Source organism: Panthera onca, chromosome D2 (genome assembly GCF_046562875.1).
Source record: "Panthera onca isolate mPanOnc1 chromosome D2, mPanOnc1 haplotype 2, whole genome shotgun sequence".
Classification (NCBI taxonomy): Eukaryota; Metazoa; Chordata; class Mammalia; order Carnivora; family Felidae; genus Panthera; species Panthera onca.
In genome coordinates this window covers 25,667,509-25,689,286 of record NC_138349.1, presented here as the reverse complement: position 1 = coordinate 25,689,286, position 21,778 = coordinate 25,667,509, and the positions used below count along the sequence as shown (strand labels likewise).

General features: G+C 54.5%; 1 protein-coding gene across 1 annotated transcript in view; it reads right to left on the bottom strand.

The window, feature by feature from the left end:
* The window catches only part of COL17A1 (collagen type XVII alpha 1 chain), a 51,589-nt gene that overhangs the window by 7,571 nt on the left and 22,240 nt on the right, over positions 1-21,778 (bottom strand). Inside the window, exons 14-42 of the mRNA XM_060641578.3 lie at positions 20,747-20,908; positions 20,291-20,371; positions 18,924-18,968; positions 17,785-17,982; positions 16,918-17,139; positions 16,553-16,582; positions 16,175-16,201; positions 14,763-14,789; positions 14,600-14,662; positions 13,948-14,052; positions 13,120-13,182; positions 12,459-12,494; positions 11,577-11,630; positions 11,337-11,372; positions 10,815-10,850; positions 10,109-10,171; positions 8,950-8,985; positions 8,634-8,705; positions 7,801-7,827; positions 6,883-6,918; positions 4,828-4,863; positions 4,497-4,577; positions 2,904-2,939; positions 2,293-2,370; positions 1,342-1,395; positions 1,163-1,204; positions 952-1,005; positions 508-567; positions 153-179 (exon numbers count right to left, since the gene is read on the bottom strand). Coding sequence (XP_060497561.1) covers positions 153-179; positions 508-567; positions 952-1,005; positions 1,163-1,204; positions 1,342-1,395; positions 2,293-2,370; positions 2,904-2,939; positions 4,497-4,577; positions 4,828-4,863; positions 6,883-6,918; positions 7,801-7,827; positions 8,634-8,705; positions 8,950-8,985; positions 10,109-10,171; positions 10,815-10,850; positions 11,337-11,372; positions 11,577-11,630; positions 12,459-12,494; positions 13,120-13,182; positions 13,948-14,052; positions 14,600-14,662; positions 14,763-14,789; positions 16,175-16,201; positions 16,553-16,582; positions 16,918-17,139; positions 17,785-17,982; positions 18,924-18,968; positions 20,291-20,371; positions 20,747-20,908 — 1,887 coding nt within the window. The remainder of the gene's footprint in view (positions 1-152; positions 180-507; positions 568-951; positions 1,006-1,162; positions 1,205-1,341; positions 1,396-2,292; positions 2,371-2,903; positions 2,940-4,496; positions 4,578-4,827; positions 4,864-6,882; positions 6,919-7,800; positions 7,828-8,633; positions 8,706-8,949; positions 8,986-10,108; positions 10,172-10,814; positions 10,851-11,336; positions 11,373-11,576; positions 11,631-12,458; positions 12,495-13,119; positions 13,183-13,947; positions 14,053-14,599; positions 14,663-14,762; positions 14,790-16,174; positions 16,202-16,552; positions 16,583-16,917; positions 17,140-17,784; positions 17,983-18,923; positions 18,969-20,290; positions 20,372-20,746; positions 20,909-21,778) is intronic.

The window sequence follows — 21,778 nt, the reverse complement described above, 5'->3', positions numbered from 1 at the left end:
CACACACATTCCCAACCCTTCCCAGAGACACCCACTCGGGTCCACCCTCATTCATTTGTATCAAACTCATTCATGGGAAGCTCAAGGCTTGGAAGGTCAGCCTTGGCCACCTCACCCCACCCCACATTTTGTTTGATGTCAGCTCTACTGACCTTGGTGTCCTCGAGGGCCTGGGGGGCCTGATGGAAGGAGGCAGACACAGTTGTGAGATGCATACCTACCAGGTGCTGTGGCTGCAAGGGGCCCGTAGGGGAAGAGATGGGGCTCCTGCCGGAGTGTGGGGTCGAGCCACGGCCTGGGGTGCCAGCAGGCCAGCACAGCGGTGGGGAGTCTTTCTGGAGCTTCTAGCCACTGTGCCTCCCGCCATGCTCCAGACCGCCAGGTTCCTCCCGGGGTACGGCAGGAGGATGCACAGATGCCCCGGGTGACCCAACCTCGTCCAGACTCTCCTGGCCACCCCGAGCAAGCAGGGGCACACGGGCTTCTGTGCCCCAAGACGCTACTCACCTTGGTCTCCCTTGGGGCCCGGGGGTCCAGGGGGGCCTGGGGGGCCAGAGAAGAAGGTCTCTGCAGAGGAGAGAAGGACTTCTGAGTGTGAGCACAGTGGTATTTGTAAGGGAGCAGCTGCTAGCATGGAGCCTGGCATCCTGCGGGTGCTCAATTGGTATGTGGCAGATGGGTGGATCGATGGATGGGTGGATAGTGGGAAGGTTGGACCGAAGGATAAAGGAAATAACAAATGGTGGATGGATAAATACATGGGTGGGTGGGTGGATCTTCCACAAGGGACAAGTTTTCCCATTCTACGGAGTCTATGCAAACACACCCTGGCGGCAGGGCTGAAGGAGGAACATGGTGAGTCTGTCAGGAAGACCGCAAGCCTGTGACCACAGCGTGTCCCGGAGCTGGGGCTGGGGTGGAGAGCGAGGGGACTGGACTCTGTAACATTACCTGAGTTGGTCAGGAAAGATCCTGGTGGGCCTGGTGGGCCTGGCAGGCCTTCCCCTAATAGGAGAACCACCAAGACTTAGTAAAGCCAAGCTATGGGCCATGAACCCTCTGCCCAGGAGAAGTGGCCAGGCAGCCCTTTCCTGAGAGCCAGCCCAGAAGAGGCCGTGGGCGCCATGGTCTCGTATCTCTCACCAGGGAGCTCAGCTCTCACCTGCTGGGCCTCGGGGTCCTGGTGGGCCTGGAATGGAAGGGCCTGCAGAAAAGAGTGAGCAAGAGGCCATGCTGAACTCAGGGAGCTGATCCTGCCCCTGTGATGAGGACGCTGGCTTCCTCACTAAGTGCCCTGTCCCCCACGATTCCCCACCTTCCAGTGATCCCTGAGATGCTCACCTGGAGGCCCAGGTGGGCCAGGTGGGCCGGGGGGACCCCGTAAATCAAGACCTTCTGTGGAGAGAAAAAAACCAGAAATGAGCAAAAGCTCTCATGAAGCTGTTCCCCACCATCCCTCATTAGGCTCATCAGCGCCAGGCGCCCGGGCTACACCCACACCCCAGAGGCCAGCTCTGCGTCACGGCACAGGGCCCTCCGGGACCCCCTCTGCTAGGGGTGCTCCTCGCTCACAGGCGAGGCAGGACAGAGCTGCCATCAAATGCCCTGATGGCCAAGCACATAGCTTTGTGTCAGCCCGAGTTCACAATCCTGCTCTGCTACTTCTGGCTGGTGACCGGGCAAGCTCTTGACTTCTTTCGGCCTCAGCTCACTCTACTCTAAACCACAAGTCTAAGACCTATGTCCCAGGAGCACTGTGAAGTCCCAGAGAGGTCCCAGGACAGAATGTCTAGCACACGGCAGCTGCTGGGCCACGGCTGACTGCTGTCTTTGCCGTCAGGTGTCTAAGTGGGAGACCCAGCGGCATGTCTGCTTGGGCTCCTTAAAGGACTCTGGAAACAGAAAAACCCAGAAGTCACCCTCCCAGGCCGGGGCTGTAGCTGAGAACCCGTGGACCCTCGTCATTGCTCCCCGTGGGGGAGGCAGTTCTCTTGCCAGTCATTCTCCCAGCGCCCAGCTCCCTTCAGAGGCCCCACTTGACCCCGGTCCTCCGAGAATCCCAAGAACCTCTCCAACAGCTGCCCCATCCCTGTGACTCACCCCCCCAGGGCCGACAAAAGGCCTGCTGTTCCTTGGAGGCTGGCATGGCCTTTCAGAGGAACCAGTCACCCTTGCTCACATGAGGGCTCAGGATGACTCACTGGTCCAGCTGCTACAGGCCCCAAATGTGCTGCCATCTGTCCCACTCCTGCCCCAGTGTCACCTCGCCCCAGAGAACATGGGCGCACTCACGGGCAGAGAGGACCTCAGAGATGGAGCTGCTGCTGCCCATGAACGATTCACCGGCAAGTCCTCGCTCCCCGCGGGGGCCTGTGTAAAAGACAGGAGTTCAGGGGGGCTCCACCTGCAGCAACCCCTCTTCCTCCCCCATGCTTTCTTCTATAGGGCCTGGGAGGGTCCTGGTGGGCGGGGCGGGGTGGGGCGGAGTGCCAGGAGTGGGCGGGGTCTGGAGCATCAGGAGTGAACATTCCTGTCTGCAGGCCCAACAGCCCAGGGGAAACTGGACCATTTTTTCCTAAGGCTGTTTTCTGGTGTTTGGATAAATCACTGGAAAGTAGCACAATTATCAGGATCTGGGCACAAGAGCCTCGATGCCTATGAAATAGCCAAGCTTGACCCTGACCAGCATGCCACAGAGCCCCAAACCCCTGTCCAGAGGACCCCTATCTTCTCAGAAACCCAAGAAGAAGGGCCCTGCAAGGCCCTTGGTGAAGCACCGGGTCACCCCGTGACCTCTCTTCCCAAAATGCAGGTCTCCCACTTAAAGGCGGGGTCCCAAGTCCAGCCGGGAAAGGAAGCCTTCGCCCCTGAGCCCAGAGTCCTGTGCTTCAGGACTGACGTACCTTGCTGTCCAGGGAGACCAGCTGGGCCCACGGGACCTAGAGATGGAGTTGGGAAGAAAAGGCTTTACCACATCTCTAGGGTCACAGTTCTAGAAGGAACTGAAAACAGGGCATGTCCAAACACACCTAGCTTGCTTACTTGAGAGCAATAACAATTTGAGACCAGACCTGTGGTCCATCCCATGAGAATCATGAGAATTCCTCTGCCAAAACCCGGGCTCTGGGACAGACAGAGCTGCCCTCTCTGTTCCCAGTGTTTAAGAAACTTCTCAGCGCCCCTGTATTCTCCCTCTTACTGGAGCTTAGCAGAAGGGAAGGCTGATCCGTACTTGTGTTGGTTGTGTTAAGTCACCTACTTTGTTTACACATATTATGTTTTAAATTAAAAAAAAAAAACACAGATAAGGGCATGTGGCTGGCTCAGTCAGAGAAGAGCATGAGACTCTCGATGTCTCAGGGTCGTGAGTTCAAGCCTTACGTTGGGTGTCAAGATTAAATTAAAAAATTTAAAAAAATAGATATAACAAAATCACAGGTATTTTGGAAAAATATAAAAAAGTATCACCTATAATCCTTTAACCTGTAAACATCTCATTTCCTTACAGCATGTTTTCTTTCCTTCCTTTTTTTTTTTAATGTTTATTCTTGAGAGAGAGAGTGAGAGCAAGGGAGGGGCTGAGAAAGAGGAGACACAGAATCCAAAGCAGGCTCCAGGCCCTGAGCTGTCAGCACAGAGCCCAACGCGGGGCTCGAGCCCACAAACCGTGAGATCATGACCTGAACCAAAGTCAGACACTTAATGGACTAAGCCACCCAGGCGCCTCCAGCATCTTTTATTTTCATCTTGTAAAAGTACAGTTGCAACCTCAGAGCCACACTACTGAGTATCCTGTACTTTTAAAAACCAGGATGAGGGGCGCCTGGGTGGCTCAGTCGGTTGAGCGTCCGACTTCAGCTCAGGTCACGATCTCGCGGTTCGTGAGTTCGAGCCCCGCGTCGGGCTCTGGGCTGATGGCTCAGAGCCTGGAGCCTGCTTCCGATTCTGTGTCTCCCTCTCTCTCTGCCCCTCCCCCGTTCATGCTCTGTCTCTCTCTCTGTCTGAAAAATAAAATTAAAAAAAAAACGTTAAAAAAAAAAAAAAAAAAACCAGGATGATCTTCTAGGCTCTAAGTCTTTGTGATTTGTAGGGATGTCACTGTGGTTGGACAATGTGGAGATAGTTTCTCCAAACAGATTCCTAGTAATTTTGTTGCCCTTGATGCATTTTACTCAATTGTTTTCCAAAGGGAAATCAACTGAAGTCACACCCAGGCTCCAGAGGCAGAACCACCTGGGCCCATTCCTGATTCTGCTACTTCTTCGCCCGGTGGCCTTAGGCGAGTCATTTACCTGCTGAACCTCCAAGGGTGCCGTGGGGCTTTGTGAAGGGTGCCTGCAGGGTGCTTGGTTGCTCGCTGGGGTGGGATGAGGGCTTGCTAGGCTGGGTGGAAGGGGCTCCTTACTCTTCCTGGGGTTCCTCCCTGGGGTTCAGGATTTGAGCAAACACTGCTGTACTTAAATGCAACCGAACGGCAAAGCAAGAAAGCAACTGACCTGGGGCACCCGGAGGTCCTGGTGGTCCCATGGCTCCAGGAGGGCCCGGGGGCCCTGGGACAGTGATCGTCGATGACCCCTCTGGAAACAGAAGACACATGGAACAGGGACCCTCACTCTTCTTGCTTAGAGGTGCTGGGACCCAGGCCATACTGTGGGCAGGTCAGGCTAGCGCCTCCTGCTGTCATTACCTCTGACCAGAGAGCCCTTCCCTGCCTGCCCTCCAAAGCCCAGACGAGTGCTGCTTGGAGGGCGCTAAGGCAGAGCCAGGGAGGATGTCCAGGACATGGGAGAAAGTCACAGGAAGAAGACCCCTCCTGGGCCTGCCTACCTGAGGTCACAATTCTGCCTGGAGATCCAGGTTCACCTGGGAGGGGAGGAAAAGGAAAATAGTCATTCTCAGGTTCAGCTGGTGGCTCCATAAATCACTTCCAAGGCTACTGATGGAGTTTGAGAGCCACTCCTGTGGCTCCAACCTGGGGCTAAAGGCATTTTAATGAGCTGAAGGGGAGCACACAGGATGCATTAAGCACCAGTCTCTCTGCCAGAGACCCTGAGGCCACATCAAGCTTCCTGGTCCACATTAGCTTTAGGAAAAGCCAGGACTCTGCAGAGGACCATCCTTGCAGGATGTGGGAATCTGCCTCTCCGCAAGGCCAGAAGGAGGCTGACCTACAGTCAGCCACGCTCCCACACTGGGCCTCTCGGGCTCTTGCTGGGATTTGCCTTAGATGGAAAACTCCCAAGAGGTCAAAGGACAGAGGCAGTAAGTCTGAGGGGTACAGCCTGGTCTCCAGAGTGCCCCTCAGGATGCCAGTTCCAGGACTGTAATGGGGGTTGTGCAGAGTCGAGGGAGGGTGTGAGTTACACAAAGTTTGACAGGTTTCTCTTCTGCCTGAGTCTGAGAGGGTCGAAAATGCAAACGTGAGTGGAGGACTTCCAACAAGGGGATTTCAGGCTCACACTTCCCCAAACTTTACAGACCACTGGATGCTGCCTCCATGAAGCATCTCTTGGGACTGTAAATGCACAGACTCTGGGGAACTGAGTGAGCAGAGTGGAGGACAGAAAAGCCCTCCCCCGGGGATTCCTCGGGGGCCTCTTCCATAATTTCCCATGGTCTGTGGGCAATTCCATCACTCACACACTGAGGGAGAGTACGAACCTCCTTGGAGGAAGTAGAGGGTGGTCTCTGCTTGCTATGGGCCAGTCCCTGGGGTCAAGGCCAAGAGGAGAAAGCACTGGTGTTTGGCCAGTGTTCCACCACAATCCAGTGTTGGGTGAAATGTCCACCTCTTGTGCACACTGCCCAGGGAGGGTCTACAATCCCTCTTGGACAAGAAGGCACAGGCCCTTGGGAAAGACAGCGTGTCTGGTTTCCTCAGGGTGTCTGGTTTCCCCAAACCTAGTGGTCTCTTACTAAAGGTGCAGTCAATCCATGAGCAGATCTATGGACCCAGAGGTATGCCTGCCAGGGAGGTAGGAACTCAGTTGTGATTATTTTGGAATTACATTTATTTATCCCAGAAGAACTCCCTGGCCCAGTTAGTCACTGGAAATAGTTTCTAGAAAGTAGTAATTTTATTCCTAGGGTCTCCCCAAGATGATAGTGACTGCTCAAGACAGCACAGCTCCGCAGGATGTCAGGACTTGGGAATGTGGAGTCACAGGGACGGGTGGAGAAAGACTGTTTATCCCTGGACTGGCTCAGGGTTGGTATCTAATGGTTACAGAACTGGACAATGGCAGAGGAGAACAGGAGGAGAGCATTTCCCTGCATGTAGGGTTAGCACGCTGGCCCTGGGCAGACCCCTCCCCTGAAGAAGACTTTCCCTCTTAGGACTCAGACTTTGCCCTCTAAGGGCCATCTGAGGTACTCCTCCCTGCCTGCATCAAAGCCTCCTGAGAAAAGGACGTGGGGCCCCAGCCACACTGAGGCCCCAGTGAATGGAAAGGATGAAGGTGGTCCCTATTCCAGGGAAGGGTCATGCTAGGTGTGGGGGTGGGGGACCAATCCTGAGCCAGGGAGACAGAGAACAGATGCGGACATTTTAGAGGAGATGGAAAGGCTTTGAGGGGCTGCATGCTTCCAGATCCTCCTCCAACAATGGCCTGGAGACATCTGGTACCAGGGAGGGCTCAGGACTCTGGGGTCAGGAGGTGGGGGGGGGGGGGGCAGGCTGGAGGGAGGGTGTGAGGATTCAGGACTAGTGATCCAAACAAATCCCTGGTTCCCTAGCTTCCCGGCTTTCTGCTAAAGCCACTAGATGCCACTGTTGATCCAGGCTCTGGCCAGAGAGGGGCTCCCTCCTGCCAGCCTCTCCCCTCCTGCAAAAAAATGGCTAGTTTTGAAAAGAAAGAATATCTGCTTTGGAAAATCACTTACCTTTAGCTCCTGGTCGGCCGGGGGTTCCAGGAAGTCCTGATGTGATTGAAAACAAGTCAGTCCAGGTGATTAAGGCCAGGAGATTCCAGACCACTCTGGTAGTAACTGCGCTCTGTCACTGGGCACAGCCTTAAGCGCTGCTGAAACATGGCTCTGCCTTCTGCTTTAGCCTGGGGGCCCCTCGGAGGAGCCCCTTGCTCTGAGCCCTTCCCCCTCTCTGGGAAATGGAGTGACCGCTGGGCTTGAGGACATGGGCTCAGCTTTGGGGGATCCCAGGGAGTCTGGATTATGAGCCCCTTATAGCCTGCCACTCAGCCATGGTCCCCTCCCTCTGCGGCTGGTGGTGTGCCAAGCTCTACCAGGAGCGCGTGAAGGAGGTCCCTGTGCACTCAGCTTTTGTGGGGAGATCCGTTGCTTGGTGTCATTTTACATCTTTGCCTAATTTCTTTTAGGAGTTGGGGCTGGGCATGGTGACAATCTCTCAAACACAAATGTCAACACCAGTGCAATCATAAGACAGACTCTGACACTGAAGCTGTCCCAGAGATACTGGGCCTCACATGAGGTGCACTCCCCTCTCCTGCCCCACCATTGTGGAGACCAGGCCTCTGGGAGCCCAGCAGGGCTCCTGTGCCTGAAGCCTCCTCTCCCGGGGTCCTGCACCAGTGACTGGGCAGACAGAATCGGCACATGATTTGGCCTGGTTTCTCCAGAATGGCTTTCTAGATTGTTCTCTGCGTATTTTTCCATCCTAATATGTTTCTTATGACTCACAGTGAAAGAACCTGAACTAGTTTTTTCCAGGGGAGTGCAGGGAGGAGAGGAAACTCTAAGGTGACTGGAAAGGCATTTGCGGAAAGCTGGAAGCAGGAGGCTGGGCAGGTGGCATCTGGAGGTGGGAAGGGCCTGATGACTCACCCTGAGGTCCCTGAGGTCCTGTGAGACCTGCGGAAAAGAGAACACATGAGAGAGATTGAGAGAGAGATATGAAGGGCTGAGGAGCCACACCCTCGGCTGCGGGAGGACAAACTCAGGATGCTCCCCACACTGGACAAAGAGCTGTTCTTTGGGCTTTGCAAGGAAGTGACCACTGCTCCATCAGGCAATGGTTCTTAGCCTGCTTGGAGTCCTAGACTCTCTGGCATCTGAGAGCGATGAACCCAGAAAGCTCATACAGTCATGGATCCCCAATGCTGCCCCCCAAATCCCCTCCCTTGGTGCTCCCCATCTGTGCACCCACCAAAGGAGCCAGGAGGCACCTGTGTTCTAGCAGCCCCCTTGTCGAATGCTGCCTTGCCTCACAGCTCTCTGGCTTGCTTTGGTCTGACCCTCCCGTAGCCCTGCGGCTCTGGCTCCTGCTGGGCCTTCAGATGGAAACCCTAACAGTGGGCTCTCTACTCAGACTGGTGTTGGTGAGTGTCCAGGTATGGCCAGAGAGGAGGTGGGTGGAGGGGACGGGCTCAGAGGAGCAAGGCATGGAAATGGCCTTAAACTGCAATTTTTAAGAGATTCCTTGCTCCTTTCTAGAACTCCCAGCTTTCTGTTAATTTCTGCTAATTAACTGTGAACCTCTCTCTTCCAAGTTGCCAGAGTTGGTGACCCAGTGGTGTCAGAACCCAGTCACCGAACATAGTACCAGCCAGCTGGTGTGGCCGCTCCCTGCTGAAATGCTGGAGGAAAATGGGCTAAGGCACACACATTCACGTGTACACACACACACAGGCCGTAGCTCCCCTTTGCCACTCTGTTACCTGGCTTTCCTGGGTCTCCAGAAGGCCCTGGTGGGCCACGGGTTCCAGGCATCCCTGTCAGACCCTGTTCACCTAGAGAGAGCATGAGATAAAGAAGGGTTTTCCTTTTAGGAAAGCTGAGCCGGCCGGCACATCTGAGCCTATGGTTTCTGGGGTTTTACTAATTTGCTGGCAGGTGGAAAGGAGAAGGGGAGTAAGACCTGGGCCTCATGGGGGTCCTGCTGCCTTATGATTAAGGGGACTGGGGACTGCATGCTGGGATGTGGGCAGGGCAGGGCCAGGCAGTGAGCACGAGGAGAGCAGATCTGCAACCCACCTCTTGGGCCTTGGTGTCCATCAGGGCCAGCGGGTCCTAGGAAAGCAGAACCACATATCACCAGTTACCCCAAGAGCTACTTTTGGGCCTCCCTCCCTCGATGACCCCACAGGCTTTAGCCAGTTGTCTCCCAGGCGGGAGCCCGTGCAGCCCTTCCCACAGCTGCCGACCACGGATGCCACTTTCTCCCTGGCCTCTTCCCCTAAACCAGGGATTGTGTATTTTCCTGCAGAGAACTAACGGGTCAGCAACTCCCCATTGCATCCCCAGGGCCTACTGCAGACTCAGCATGCACCAGATACTCAATAAATGTCTGCCTCGTTTACTCAAGGTCCTGGAAGTCAAGGTCCTCCAAGTTCTCTCCTCTGCTCTGGGTGTTATGCTAACCTTTGTCCAAAGTGGCGTCCTTCTGGGACCGTATCTTGCTTTCTCCCACCCCTTTGTCTCTCCTCACTTGTGTTGTCTCTGCAGAGACTTTTCCAAAATGACCATGACGAAATCTTCCTTGCTTTGTAAGGCCACGTGAAATGCCTCCTCCTTCATTTCTAGTAGGAAGGAATCTCTCTCTGCCATACCCTCATAGCACTCCGTGCCTTTCAGGGCACCTGTCCCTACTACAAGCTTTATCTCCCCTTGTGGGAGGTAAAGCATTTTACTTGCCCCACATGGCATCCTGCCTACAGTCAGAGCCTCCTCGTTGTGTTACATGAACGGGAAACTGAACATACCACATCCCCACTGGTGGAGCTTAAACCCTTTTGGGACTTGGTGCTAAACGCTCCGCCCTCTGAGGGTTGTTGGTCAGCTTCCAAGTCCTGGCTGACAAGCACCTTGCTAAGGGTCAGCAAAATGGTTAAACCCTGGATCTGGCTGTGACACCAGCTCTGGAGTACCAGGGTTATGCCGGGAACAGTGTGGGTTCTAAGGGACCTCAATGCTTATCTGTCCTCCCCAGGGGCCCAAGTGGCCTCGAGGCAGGGACCAGGCTGGATGGGCCACCAACCTCCAGCAGTGACAAACCCAGAGACAGAAACAGCCTGCACATGGGCCCTCAGACAAACTGGAGAACAGGACACGCAGCTCTAGAAGTAGGCTCTCGGCTCTCTGACCTTGACTGGAAGGGGCAAACCCACTGCATCCGTTCCTTTGGGACACTCACCCATTGCCCCTTTAGCTCCAGGCTCACCCACGGCGCCAGGCAAACCTCTCAAGCCGGGCTCGCCTGCAAAGGAAACAGGCTTGCTGACTGGGACTTCCACGATACGCGTGTTCCCCACCCCCAAGACTGCCACCTCCCCAACCAGAGGAGCTGGAGGTAACAAACAGAGGCTGCGGACACAGCCCCTGCTTAGATTCTATGGTCAGGGTCCCCGGGCAGCAGACACAGGCAGGTCCGGAGCCACGTCCGGTCTGAAGGGATGTGCAGATGAATCATTTCCCTGGCAGCACAGAGCTGCCCCTGTAGCCAAAGCACCGTTTCTACGGATTTCTTTTTTAGGCATTCGAGCCGGCAGAAGGTTAAGCAGATGAGAGGCTTGCAAGTAGTGTCAACTCTCTGCTGCTCTGGGAAGAGCCTAATTCCCCCAACTGGATCCCCCCGAAATAATCCAAGACGATCATAAACTCCCGTTCCTGTTCCAAACATTTACCGTCTGGACTATACGTACATTTTGATGCTGGTTCCTACTCCATTCACTGTTTTTTATTTTATCCTGTCTTGTAATTTTTCCCTAGATTACAAGTTTTCCGAAGGTTTTTAGACAGAGCTTCTGCCTCATATTTGTGTATTTCTTTCCACCTCCAGTGCCCGCTGGGTTTACAAGAAGTCTTTAGTGGATGAAATCAGATTCCTGTGCAAGACTGACCTGTGAGGCCTCGGGGTCCTTTCTCCCCCTGGTCACCTGAAACAGACATGGGGCAGGGTGGGGTGGCAGGAAGCAGCAGTCGGAGCAAGGAAAACACCCTCACTCAGTGAGAGGGACCCTGGCTACAAACAGTTCTCACTGTGCCCTTGAGTTGCTGCCAGCAGAATGTCAGTGAGACCCAGGCACTGCTGAGGCCAAGGAGCTCGCTCTCCCCCAGGGTCAGCACCATCCCCCCCAAACTACCCCAGCCCCTGCTGTTGCACAGTGAGTGCCATGAGTGCAAGGAGAGCCAGACGAGAGAGGACGTGCCTCAACACTGCATCCAGACCACCCTGCGGGCCACCCGACCACAGTGCTTGTAACATAGGTGCTTGGTTTCCCCTCTTCCTGCCTTAGTTTACCTATCTGAGAGGCTGGGCTAGAATGAGCTCTCAGGTCCAATCCTGGACCCTGAGACAGGTTCCCATCGGGGCTCCCAGGAGTCAGGCGGACTATGGGGATGTCTGAGCAGTGGCAACGTACCTTTGGGTCCCGGTGATCCCATGGGACCTTTGTCACCTGAAAAGGTAAGGGACAACTCTGTGTAAGGAGCCCCAGAGGGGATGACCAAAAAAGGGCGGTGTCTGTGTGCAGACAGGCTCTCTGCCATCCTGACCTGCCCTCTGCTTACGTACCTGCCAGCCCGTATAGCTGCCCCACCGCCCAGACCTCCTTCTTGAGTGAGTGGCATCTACAGGGTGGCATCCCCTTCCCCAAGCTCACCTTTGACACCAGGGAGTCCAACTTCACCTCGGAGCCCTTGGGGACCTACAGAGCCTGCAAGCAAAGGCAACCATGCAGCTAGGTGAGTGGCCTGATGGACCGATGGACATGGACACAGGCACAGACATGCACACGCACACACACACACAGGTACATGCACAGCCTGGGGTAAAGTCAAGGGCTGCTCTCCACAGACTCCTCCCCACAACCCTGCTACATCATCCCAGCCCAGTTCCTTGCCCTAGTGTCACAGGCCCTGATGTAAGGACACCTCATGGGGCCGTGGCAGAAACACTGGTCCGCATTACAGTGTGGGCTACAGCTCAAGATTCCCAAGACAGCAGAAGGGCTCTGGCCCACAGGGAGGAGGTGGCCACAGGGACTTTGCTCAGGTGCAAGCAGGACAGTAAGTGCCTGCTGCTGAGGCTACCGGAGGGCCATGCGCCCTGAGCCAGGTCAGCACGGATCTCCCCGAAACCACTGGGAACCTGACCTCAGCTTCAGGGGACACATGTATGGACGGGAGTTTTGGACCTCTGGAAGGCTCCATATAATTGCTTCTTTTGCTTTAAAAATGTGTTTCTTGGGGCACCTGGGTGGCTCAGTCGGTTAAGCGTACGACTTCGGCTCAGGTCACGATCTCACGGTATGTGAGTTCGAGCCCCGCGTCGGGCTCTGTGCTGACTGCTCAGAGCCTGGAGCCTGAGCTTCAGATTCTGTGTCTCCCTTTCTCTTTGACCCTCCCCCGTTCATGCTCTGTCTCTGTCTCAAAAACAAATAAATGTTAAAAAAAAAAAAAAAATTAAAAAAAAATGTGTTTCTTTTTAGTATCCCTTTCTTTTCCCCAGAAACAGCATCTATTTTTATAAGCAGCACACTGACCTGGGGGACCCCGTGGGCCAGGAGAACCACTGGAACCTGAGAAGAAAGACAAGACCACAATCATCAGGGGCGAGCCACAGGCCAGGGACACTTGACCCCACAGTGAGGGGCAGGTAGGGGCTCACTTCCAAGTGAGGGCTGTGTGTGTGTGAGCATTGCCCACACAGTGTGGGTTCGTGCCCAGACCCCAAGTCAGTGGGTCTGAGAGGGACCCCAGTGCAAAGTTCTCCTGAGGGAGGACACTACAGCTGGTGGGATCGAGAGACCCCTGCTCCTTCCCGGTCAGAGTAGAACATGTGGGCCCGGGCAGCAGCAGGGAGGGGAGATGGGCATCAAACTGAGAAGGCCCCGTTCTCCCTGAGCCGTCCAGACATAATGCTTTTGAAGGAGTGCAATTGGGCGGCTGTCGGGTGAGGAACTCATCTGACTTGGGACTTCCTGACCCATCCACACACTTAGGGGCCACATAACAGGGCCACTGAAGAGAGACAGAAGCATGGTCCCAAAAATTCCAGCCCTGGGGTCAGTTCCAGCCCTGACCCCCCCAGGCACTCCTTTGTGGGGGGGGCTCTCTGGGCCCATTGTCCCTGCAGCAGGTTAGGGCTGTCAGGATCCACTTCCTGGACCTCTGTGATCCGTGCCATCCTGGCACTTGACTTACCTTTGGGACCCACAGAACCTGGGACACCAGGTGGGCCCTGAACACCAGGTTCACCAGCAGCCCCTGGGGAGAAAGCAGAGGATGCTCAGTTTGCTCGCCCACCCAGCCTGGCAGTGTCATTTGTGGGCAATACTTCCCAACTGCTGGTGGTCTCTGATCCATCAGATACCTCCTTGAGGCCACAAAGCTGCAAAACACCTTCAGTTTCTACCCCCAGAGCCTTTATAGCCCATGAGGTCTGGCCCACAGGAGCCACTCAATAAATATTTGTTGCCTGGTTGAACAATATTTTTAAGACAAAGAGGAGCTAAAAATAAAGCTCTTGCTCATGCTCTTTTGGCATTATGAGAATTTCTAGCGTCTGTGCTTGGTTTCACCTGATGAAAGCTGACTCCTGGTTAAGAATCTAGTTGTAAAATCTTCCCAGCCTCCTCCAGGTCTGGGCCTGTGTCTAGGTCTTTCTATTTCTCCTTCCCTGCCTATTTCCAGCCCATGAAGGTTTGAGGGCCTACCACCCTTCTCCACCTTTGGTCAGGCTCTGCCCTGAGCCTCTTACCTCAGACCTGACTCTGCACTGCCTACGTGGGACGACCCTTTCTCCTTGTGACCACCTTCTTCGTGGATTCTGAACACTGCAGGGTTCTTAGATTCAGACCCAAACCCACAGCCCAGCCCACACCCCCATTAGAATGTGGTCTTCACAGGGCCTGGCACAGAGCCTGGCTCGAGGTAGCTGCTCAGTAAAGGCCATTGAAAGAAGGAGGGAGAAAGATGTGAGAAGGAAGCATGGATATAGCTAACCCTCCTGGTAAAGGAAGAGCCTCTTACCTCTGTCCCCTTTCTCTCCAAACCCAGGAGGCCCTGCTTCACCACGAGGTCCCATGGGGCCCTCTCGTCCTCTCTGGCCCATGGGACCCTCCATGCCAGGCTCTCCTGAAGAAAGGAACCTCAGAGTTAGGAGCCAGTGCCCATGGCTAAGGGCTCCATTGGCAGCATCTCACATGATCAAGAGGCCCTCTGCTCCTCCGTCTGGACACTCGGGCTTCTGGTGGGCTCTAGCCCGGCCCCCACTGCCTCTTTCTCACTGCTCCTGGGCCACAGCACACCCTTGCCCCAGGGCCCACGGCTGCTCCCTCTGCCTAGAGCATTCCCCCCCCATCTCCCCATGCCTGGCTCCCTCACCATCTTCAAGTCTGTTCAAATGGCACCTTCTCAGTGAGGCCTTATTCAAATTTACCCCCTCAGTGCGCAGTGCCGTGTGTGGCTCTGTCTTTCCCGTTTCATGATCTACCTCCTACCCTGCTCTGTACTTCACTAATTTATCATGTCTTTCTCCCCAACCCAAAGATAAGCAGCGATTTCTGTTTTGTTCACCAATGTCTCCCCGGCTCCTAAAACAGGGTCTGGCACAGAGCAGGCACTTAATGAAATGTTTATTGAATGAATAAGGGAATAAGAGAATGGAAAAAGCGGCTCTTACCCACACTGCCTTTTTGTCCCTTTGGTCCTTCTGGACCTGGGTGGCCCAAGAGCCCAGGGATGCCTGTGGACACACAACAACACCTGAGCCCTGTTTTCCCCTAGAACCCGGGAGCCAGGGACAAGCAGCCCGCAATACCAGCACGCCATCAGAGGTTACATACCTGGAGTCCCCGGGAGCCCCCGATCTCCTGTGGGGGCAGAGATAAAAGAAGTCAGACAGAGGACTTGTGCCTGTTGCCTAAAGGAACCACCAGGAGAACATAGGATTGCCACATTTAGTAATTATATGGGATGCTTAGTTCAGTTTGCATTGCAGATAAATACTGAGTAAATTTCTAAGGTAAGTATGTTTAATGTGATATTTGGGACACACAGTGAAAAATTATTTATCTGCAATTCAAATTTAACGTCTTGTATTTTATGGCAACCACATAGTCAGGGACTCCAGGACCAATGGTCCTCCTCACCATCGTGGTCAGGAGGGGTGTGTGGCCTGCAAGCTGGAGCCTTGGGGAAGGGGGCTGATGTAGTTGCCCAGGCTGGGGTGGGGGGGGCAGGGAATCCCCAAGAGAAGTGGATGGCCATCAAGCAGACGAACCCCCAATTCCTGCACTGAGATCTCTCGGGAAGGGAGGTAAAGGTGGGGATAGAGGGACGACTCTGTCTCTTGAACCATGGCTCTCAGCATGGACTCTGCACCACCAGCCTCAGAACCACCTGGGGCAATCAAGACCCTAGACTCCAGGCCCCACATCTGCCGAATCAGAGGCTCTGGGAGTGGGGCCCAGAGTCTTCTGGCAACCCTCCTACCCACTGAAGTTTGAGAACCCCCCTCAACTAGAACAAGGGGTGCTGCTGTGGTCATTGGGATTGGAAACCTCTTCCACCCGTGGGCCTGTCCCACTGACTGTCAAACCACTTTTCTAAGGAAAGAGATCAATTTCCTACAGCATTATCAATGAGTGTCACACAAGTTAGCACACGATTGTCCCTCAACTAACACTGTGGGGCACCTTTTCCTGTGTATATGTCCTGTCTCCCTGCCAGACTGCCCACCCCTGCAGGTAGGTGGCACTACCCCAACTGGAGTCCCCCCGCCAAGGAGCCCCCCTCCTAAGACCCCTGGGAGCAGGCTCCTCAGCTGCAATGGTGGTTCCTGACCTGCCTCATCAGAATTAACCTAGGGGGAGGAGGATCCAGTCCCAGAGGATCTGATTCCTGGCAGGACCCAGGAATCTGTATTTCTAGAAATCCCCCCAAGTATTGTGTATAGTAGCAGGTCCTCAGGCTGCCCTTTGTTGCTGAGGGAGATGCAGATCCTTGATGCAGATCCCTTGTCCTTGTCCGGGAAGTCCCTAGAATCCTGAGAAGGGACAAGGGACAGTGCTGCCCCAGAGACATAGAGCCCTGCTCTGTCACTAAGCCCTCTGACCTCAAAAGCCCAAGGGTCTGCAAGTCCTACATGGAGGGGAGCTGGCCCGGAAGACTGGGTGTGGGGGAATCAGACGCAGGCTGCTCATTTTAAACCAGCCCTTACTGATACTTTAGGTTAAAATCTCCACATTTGATTTACCTTTAGGTCCTTGACTTCCCATGTCACCTAAAATCAGAAACACATGAAAACTATGAGGTGGGGTGAGAACCCAAGAGCCACTCTCTCCTGGTGTTTTCGGACCCACAAACGTCACTGCGGTGTGGGCGGGCACGCAGCTTGGTGCCCTTCAGTCTCCGACCACGTCACTGGGGCACGTGGCTGGGCCTCTCTTCAGTGATGCCCAAGGTCCCCTCTTGTTCTAAGACATCCTGACTGTAAAGCCAATTCTCAACCCTCCCGACAGACACCTTAAGATCTTTCTACTGCTCATCCTTCAATTTGGAAAATTTCCACCCAGAAAACCTGTTCCACAGGCAGGAAATGAGAGCAGCGTGAGGGCTCAGTCCACCCCAGTACCTTTAGGGCCGGGGCTTCCTCGGAGATTTCCTACGAGAGAAGGTAACATGGAGTTAGCTGCACAGCTTGTACGTGTGTGTCACACACACACACACACACACACACACACACACACACACACGTGTGCATACACACGACGGGGTGGGGGGGCACCACGGTCTGGGGGAAGACACAGAAGCTGGGACTAGGAACCAGATTCCAAGGGGTGGTAGTTGTGTGATCTTGGGCAATTCTCCTTCACAGACCTCAGTTTTCCCAGCAGTCAGATGGGATCACAATGTTGGTCCCCACTCCCAGGATCCCGCACAGGATGGAGAGAGCACAGGAGCCCGGAAGGCCTTCGCCCTGCCCTGCGCCGTACTCACCGCTCTCCTGTTCCGCCATCAGCTTGCCCTTCAAGAACAGCCAGAGCGCCTCCTGCCCGTGGCCATCAAGCCCCAGTTTCCCCAGGTCGGCCCCGACGCCGGGCGCAGCGCCCTGCAGCCGGTCCTTGTTGCTCCGCTCCACCTTCTCGTCGTAGAGCAGCACCCCGCTCCGGCTCTGCTCCAGCTCGGCCACCCGTGCCTTCAGTGCCCTCACCTCCTCCGCTGAGACAGGCGGACAGAGGCCGGTCACCCAGGCGGGGCCTCCCAGCCGGCGGCACCCTCCCAGCCTGCAGCACACCCCGAGGTGGGCCTGATGTGGGGCTCTGGGGACCTTTGGCCGGAATCTGTACAGAGACCACGTGTCGTGACCACCAGTGGGGGCAGCTGCTCAAAATGGTAACCACGCCCTGAAGAAACCGGGCCTGGGACTCTTCTCACAGGAGGAGGCCACAGAGCAGTCCCCCATCCTCCCTGGGGGCTGCTGCGAGAGCCGACAGAGACCCATAGGGGTGCTTGGAAAAGGTGAAAATCAAAAAGGCCCTGAGCACACATGGCCTGATGATTACGGGCAGCCAAATGCGTAGCAGGCTGTGACAGGGACGGAGGGCCCTGGGCTGGGAGCCACACCAGAACCCCAGTTCTGCCACCAAGTGGCCGTGGGACCTGGACCGAGTGCCTCCAGTCCTGCCACTGAGTGGCCGTGGGACCCGGACCGAGTACCTCTGGAGCCTGGCTCCCCGCCTGCAGTAATGAGGGGTCCTCCCCGATTGCCTCTGGCCCCTGGATCTCTGACACGCGGGACACTTGCCGACTCCTGCCCTCCAGACAGGCAGTGAGGCCTGGTGTCCTGCCACTGTCCTCACGTACCCAGAGCAATGAGGCCGAACAGCAGCCCCAGGAGCAGCAGCCAGGTGAGCAGCAGGCCCAGCAGCCACTTCCACCAGCTGCAGCAGGAGCCACAGGGGCACCAGGCTGGCGCCGCCCCCCACGGGCCCCCTCCGCCGCCACCTTTGCCGCCACCTCCGCCTCTACCGCTGCCCCCGCGGTGATTGTAGCTGTGAACATCTGTGGAAGACAAAGGAGGGGTAAGGGGAATGCAGTAGGCTCCTGCCCTCTTCCCTCCAAATTCTGGGGTTTTCGGTGACTTCCTGGGGGCCTGAGTGAATGCTAGTCGGGGCTGGCAGCTCCAAGGCGGGCAAGGCTGGCTCCTGGAACACACACAGGGCCACAGCTGGGAAAGAGCACACATGGGACAAGCCTGGGCTAGGGGTGTATGACCCAGTGGAGGTCCCTTCACCTGTTGCCTTTCTCATAAAGTGGGGTTAAAAGATTCCCCACTTCATAGAATGCTTGCTGATGAAAGGAGGTAAGGCAGGTACGGGCATTAGCAGAGGATGCAGCCCAAAGCACTCAGTTTAAAAATCTTGATGATGAGCATGGATTTTGCTACAACTTCCTGAATTTGGTTATGGCCAAACCCAAAGCGTTCCCATCTCCCTCCACACCTGCATTCCCTTGGGGCCCTCAGCTCCTGTGTAATCCCTGCAGTGCCCGAAATTACACTCAGCACTTAAGGGATGGCTGGGAAGCTGCTGCTGCTGCTTTTTTTTAGTGAAAAGGACTTTTAGTGTCTAAAACAGACTGATAACCCTTGGTCTGTTTCCCTCACAAGACTGTGTAAGCAAGTGAGAAAAGTCTAAAGGGCTAGAGATGTGCGTGGTCTTAGAGGCACCCTGAAGCCCAGGCAGGGGGCTCTGGAAGACACAGCAGTGGCTCCTCTGTATTGGGAGACCCTGGACCCTGGACCCTTCTGCAGCCCTGCCCCAGCCCCCTGCCAGCCCCCTCCACTGCCCTCCACCCTGCCTCCTCAGGCCTTCAGGGAAACCCTTTAGAGGTGCAGGGCTCATGTGTGCCCTGGTTCCAGGTGAGGGAGTGGTCATCTGTTCTGTTCATCACAACCAGCCCTCTCAGCTCCTGTCACTGCAGGATCTCCTGTGGCTACCTACCTGCGGAGGTGACCTTGCCCTTTGTGGACACAGTCTTCACATCCCCTGGAAGGCAAACACCAAGAACACAGGTTTTGATCTGAGCTTTTAAATGTTTGTTAACATTTACTCATTTTTTGAGAGACAGAGAGAGAGAGCACGAGCAGGGGAGGGGTAGAGAGGGGAGGAGGCACGGAATCCGAAGCAGGCTCCAGGCTCTGAGCTATCAGCACAGAGCCTGATGCGGGGCTTGAACTCACGAACCGTGAGATCATGACCTGAGCTGAAGTCGGACGTTTAACCAACTGAGCCACCCAGGCACCCCTGACCTGAGCTTTTAAGCTGCGGAACCACAGGACAGCCTGTGAGTTGACTTTGGGCAAAACTTGAGGTACATGTGCCATCCAAGCACCTTGAGGAATAGCACCGTATGGGAACGCTCATGGACCCAGTCCTCGCTGATGTGATATTTGCAACCGTTATATCAATGAAGACATGGCTGGGCCAGCAATTAATGGTGGGTAAAAAGCAGGATCTTAACTCTCTTGTGACCTAAACCTTTCAAGCCCAAGACATTTTTGGAGTTCCATGTTAGGGGTGACATTTGCACTCAACGATAAATATGTTTATGAGAAATGACTCTCGATTTCTTGGTTAAAGGACTTTGCGTTCCTCACCAGGGGTGGAGGGGCAGAGGGCTAGTTCACCAGTCCCTGATGCTATTTGACCACTGAGTGTTTGTGGGCACAGAAGGAATTCTCTGAGAAAACTGTTTACACCTTTCATCAGATTTTGTAAAGGGTCTTTTGGTTCCATAGCCCCACCTCCACCCCTAAAATGTAAGTCTTCAAAGTAGGTACTTCCTCAGAGTCGGGCCTGGTGAAGATCATAAGGGATTTCATTTGCATTTTGCAAAGATGTTCTAAGACCCAACTTTTCAGGGAGGTCAGTAAACGAAAAGAAATCAGTGATCTGGAAAGAGTACACAGGACCTTGAGCATGTGAAGAAATGCAGTTATCTGGGAGAGAATCCAAATATTTGGGAAGGAAAGAAATAAGTGTAGCAAGTGCTTTGCAAAGCGTTTTCTAGTAGCTCTGGAAATTATGGAACAGAGGGAAAAAAACCCACTGTAGACAGCAGGCGTGCCATGGGAAGGCTTCTGCTGCACTAACATGCATAGGAGACGGCTGCAGAGCTGGTTAAAACACAGCCTCTGACTCAGCAGGTCTGGGCCAGGGCCTGGCAGCCTTCATTTCTAACACACTCCCAGGTGGGGCCGATACTGCGGGTCTAGAGACCCAACTTTGAGTAGCCAGGTCTCAGAAGATGAATAAATAACAAGCAGATAGACTAAAGTCAAGGGAACAGTGACCAGATTTCCTCTTACCATTAGCGTCTGATATCAGACAGGTGTCAGCAGTGTAGGCAGCTTGCTTTTCTTTTTTCAGGGTGTCATCTGAAAAAGAAGCTGTGCATACAACCTATGATCACCCAGGATACTCCATCCTCAGTCCCCTCTCTGCCCCGGGGCCTCTCCTGCTTGGATACCCCAGTAGGAAGAGAGCTCAGCTTCCCTGAGTCAATCTCCCGGATCTGTGCTTGTGGTTAGGAGACTTCCCATTGCCCAAAGACCTCTCTGGGTGTGTTTTGCCAGAATGTTCCTGAATGTTTATCTACATTCAAGGCAGACCCTGGAGCACCCTATTCAGGCAGGTAAATTTCATTTGAATGGGGCAACTCCGGTTTTCTTATTAAAATGTCTCAATCCACCTTGCTAGGACATTCTGTCTCCTATACCATCTGCCTCTCTCCTGAAACCTGCATGGCGTGGGCTCCCTCGTACTTGCGGCGATGGTGGCCGGGGAGGCGGTAAAGACCTTCCCACTGTCCTTGGTCATGATCAGCAGCTCCATCTCCTTCTTGGCTGGTGTGTTGTCTTTCTCCAGGATCAGGAATTTACAGTCCTTGTGCAAGAGTTCATCATTCTGGACGTTTGTGGTGGAGGCTGGGGAGGAAAGGAGCAGGCAAAGAGAAGGACAAGGGAGAGGGAAGAAATGACCAGAACAAGAAAAAGGAAGAAAGGCGGGGGGGGGGGGGGGGAGGGAAAGAGAGAGATCAGCAGCTGCATCTGAGGGTCTCCTGCTCTCGCTGACAGTGTTTACTAAGAAGCATCCTGGGGAACAAAGCCACCCTCCCCTGCCTGGCTGAGCCTGGCCACCAGGAGTGGGTCAATGTGGGAAGCACCAGGTGGCTGGCCTACGGTACTGTCCCCTCACCTGGACACTACAGGATCTTTAGCCAAAGGGTCAAAGTCCCCTTGTCAGTCATGCCCTTTTTTAACTGATGTGGTGGGTTCATTGTTATCCCTCAGTCTCAAGTGTTACCATCCTGGAGGCACTTTTCCTGACCAGCTGGTCTAACATGAACCCCTGCCCCATCTCTACTACCTCATCTATTTCTTCTAAGTAGGTATGATTTTCTGTCATCGTTTCCTGTCATTTGTCTATTTGTCCATCTGCCTCCTCTCCGGCTGCAATGGTCAGCCTGGTGAAGGCAGGAGTCTAGTCTGTCCTGTTCACGTTCATACTCCGAGCACTTAGAACAGCATCTGTCTCATACAGAGCAGGTCCTCAGTAAATCTTTTCTGAATGAAGGAATTGTTGAATGGAAGGGAACAACAGGATCACAGCAATGGAAGAAATAACCCACTGGGTGAGGAGAGCCCAAGTTGATAAAGATCCTATTGAAAGTGTGTATGGTGTGGGGCACCTGGCTGGCTTAGTTGACAGAGCATGTGACTACTGACCTCAGGGTTATGAGTTCAAGCCCCACACTGGGCATGGAGCCAAGAAAGAAAGGAAAAGGAAAAGGAAAA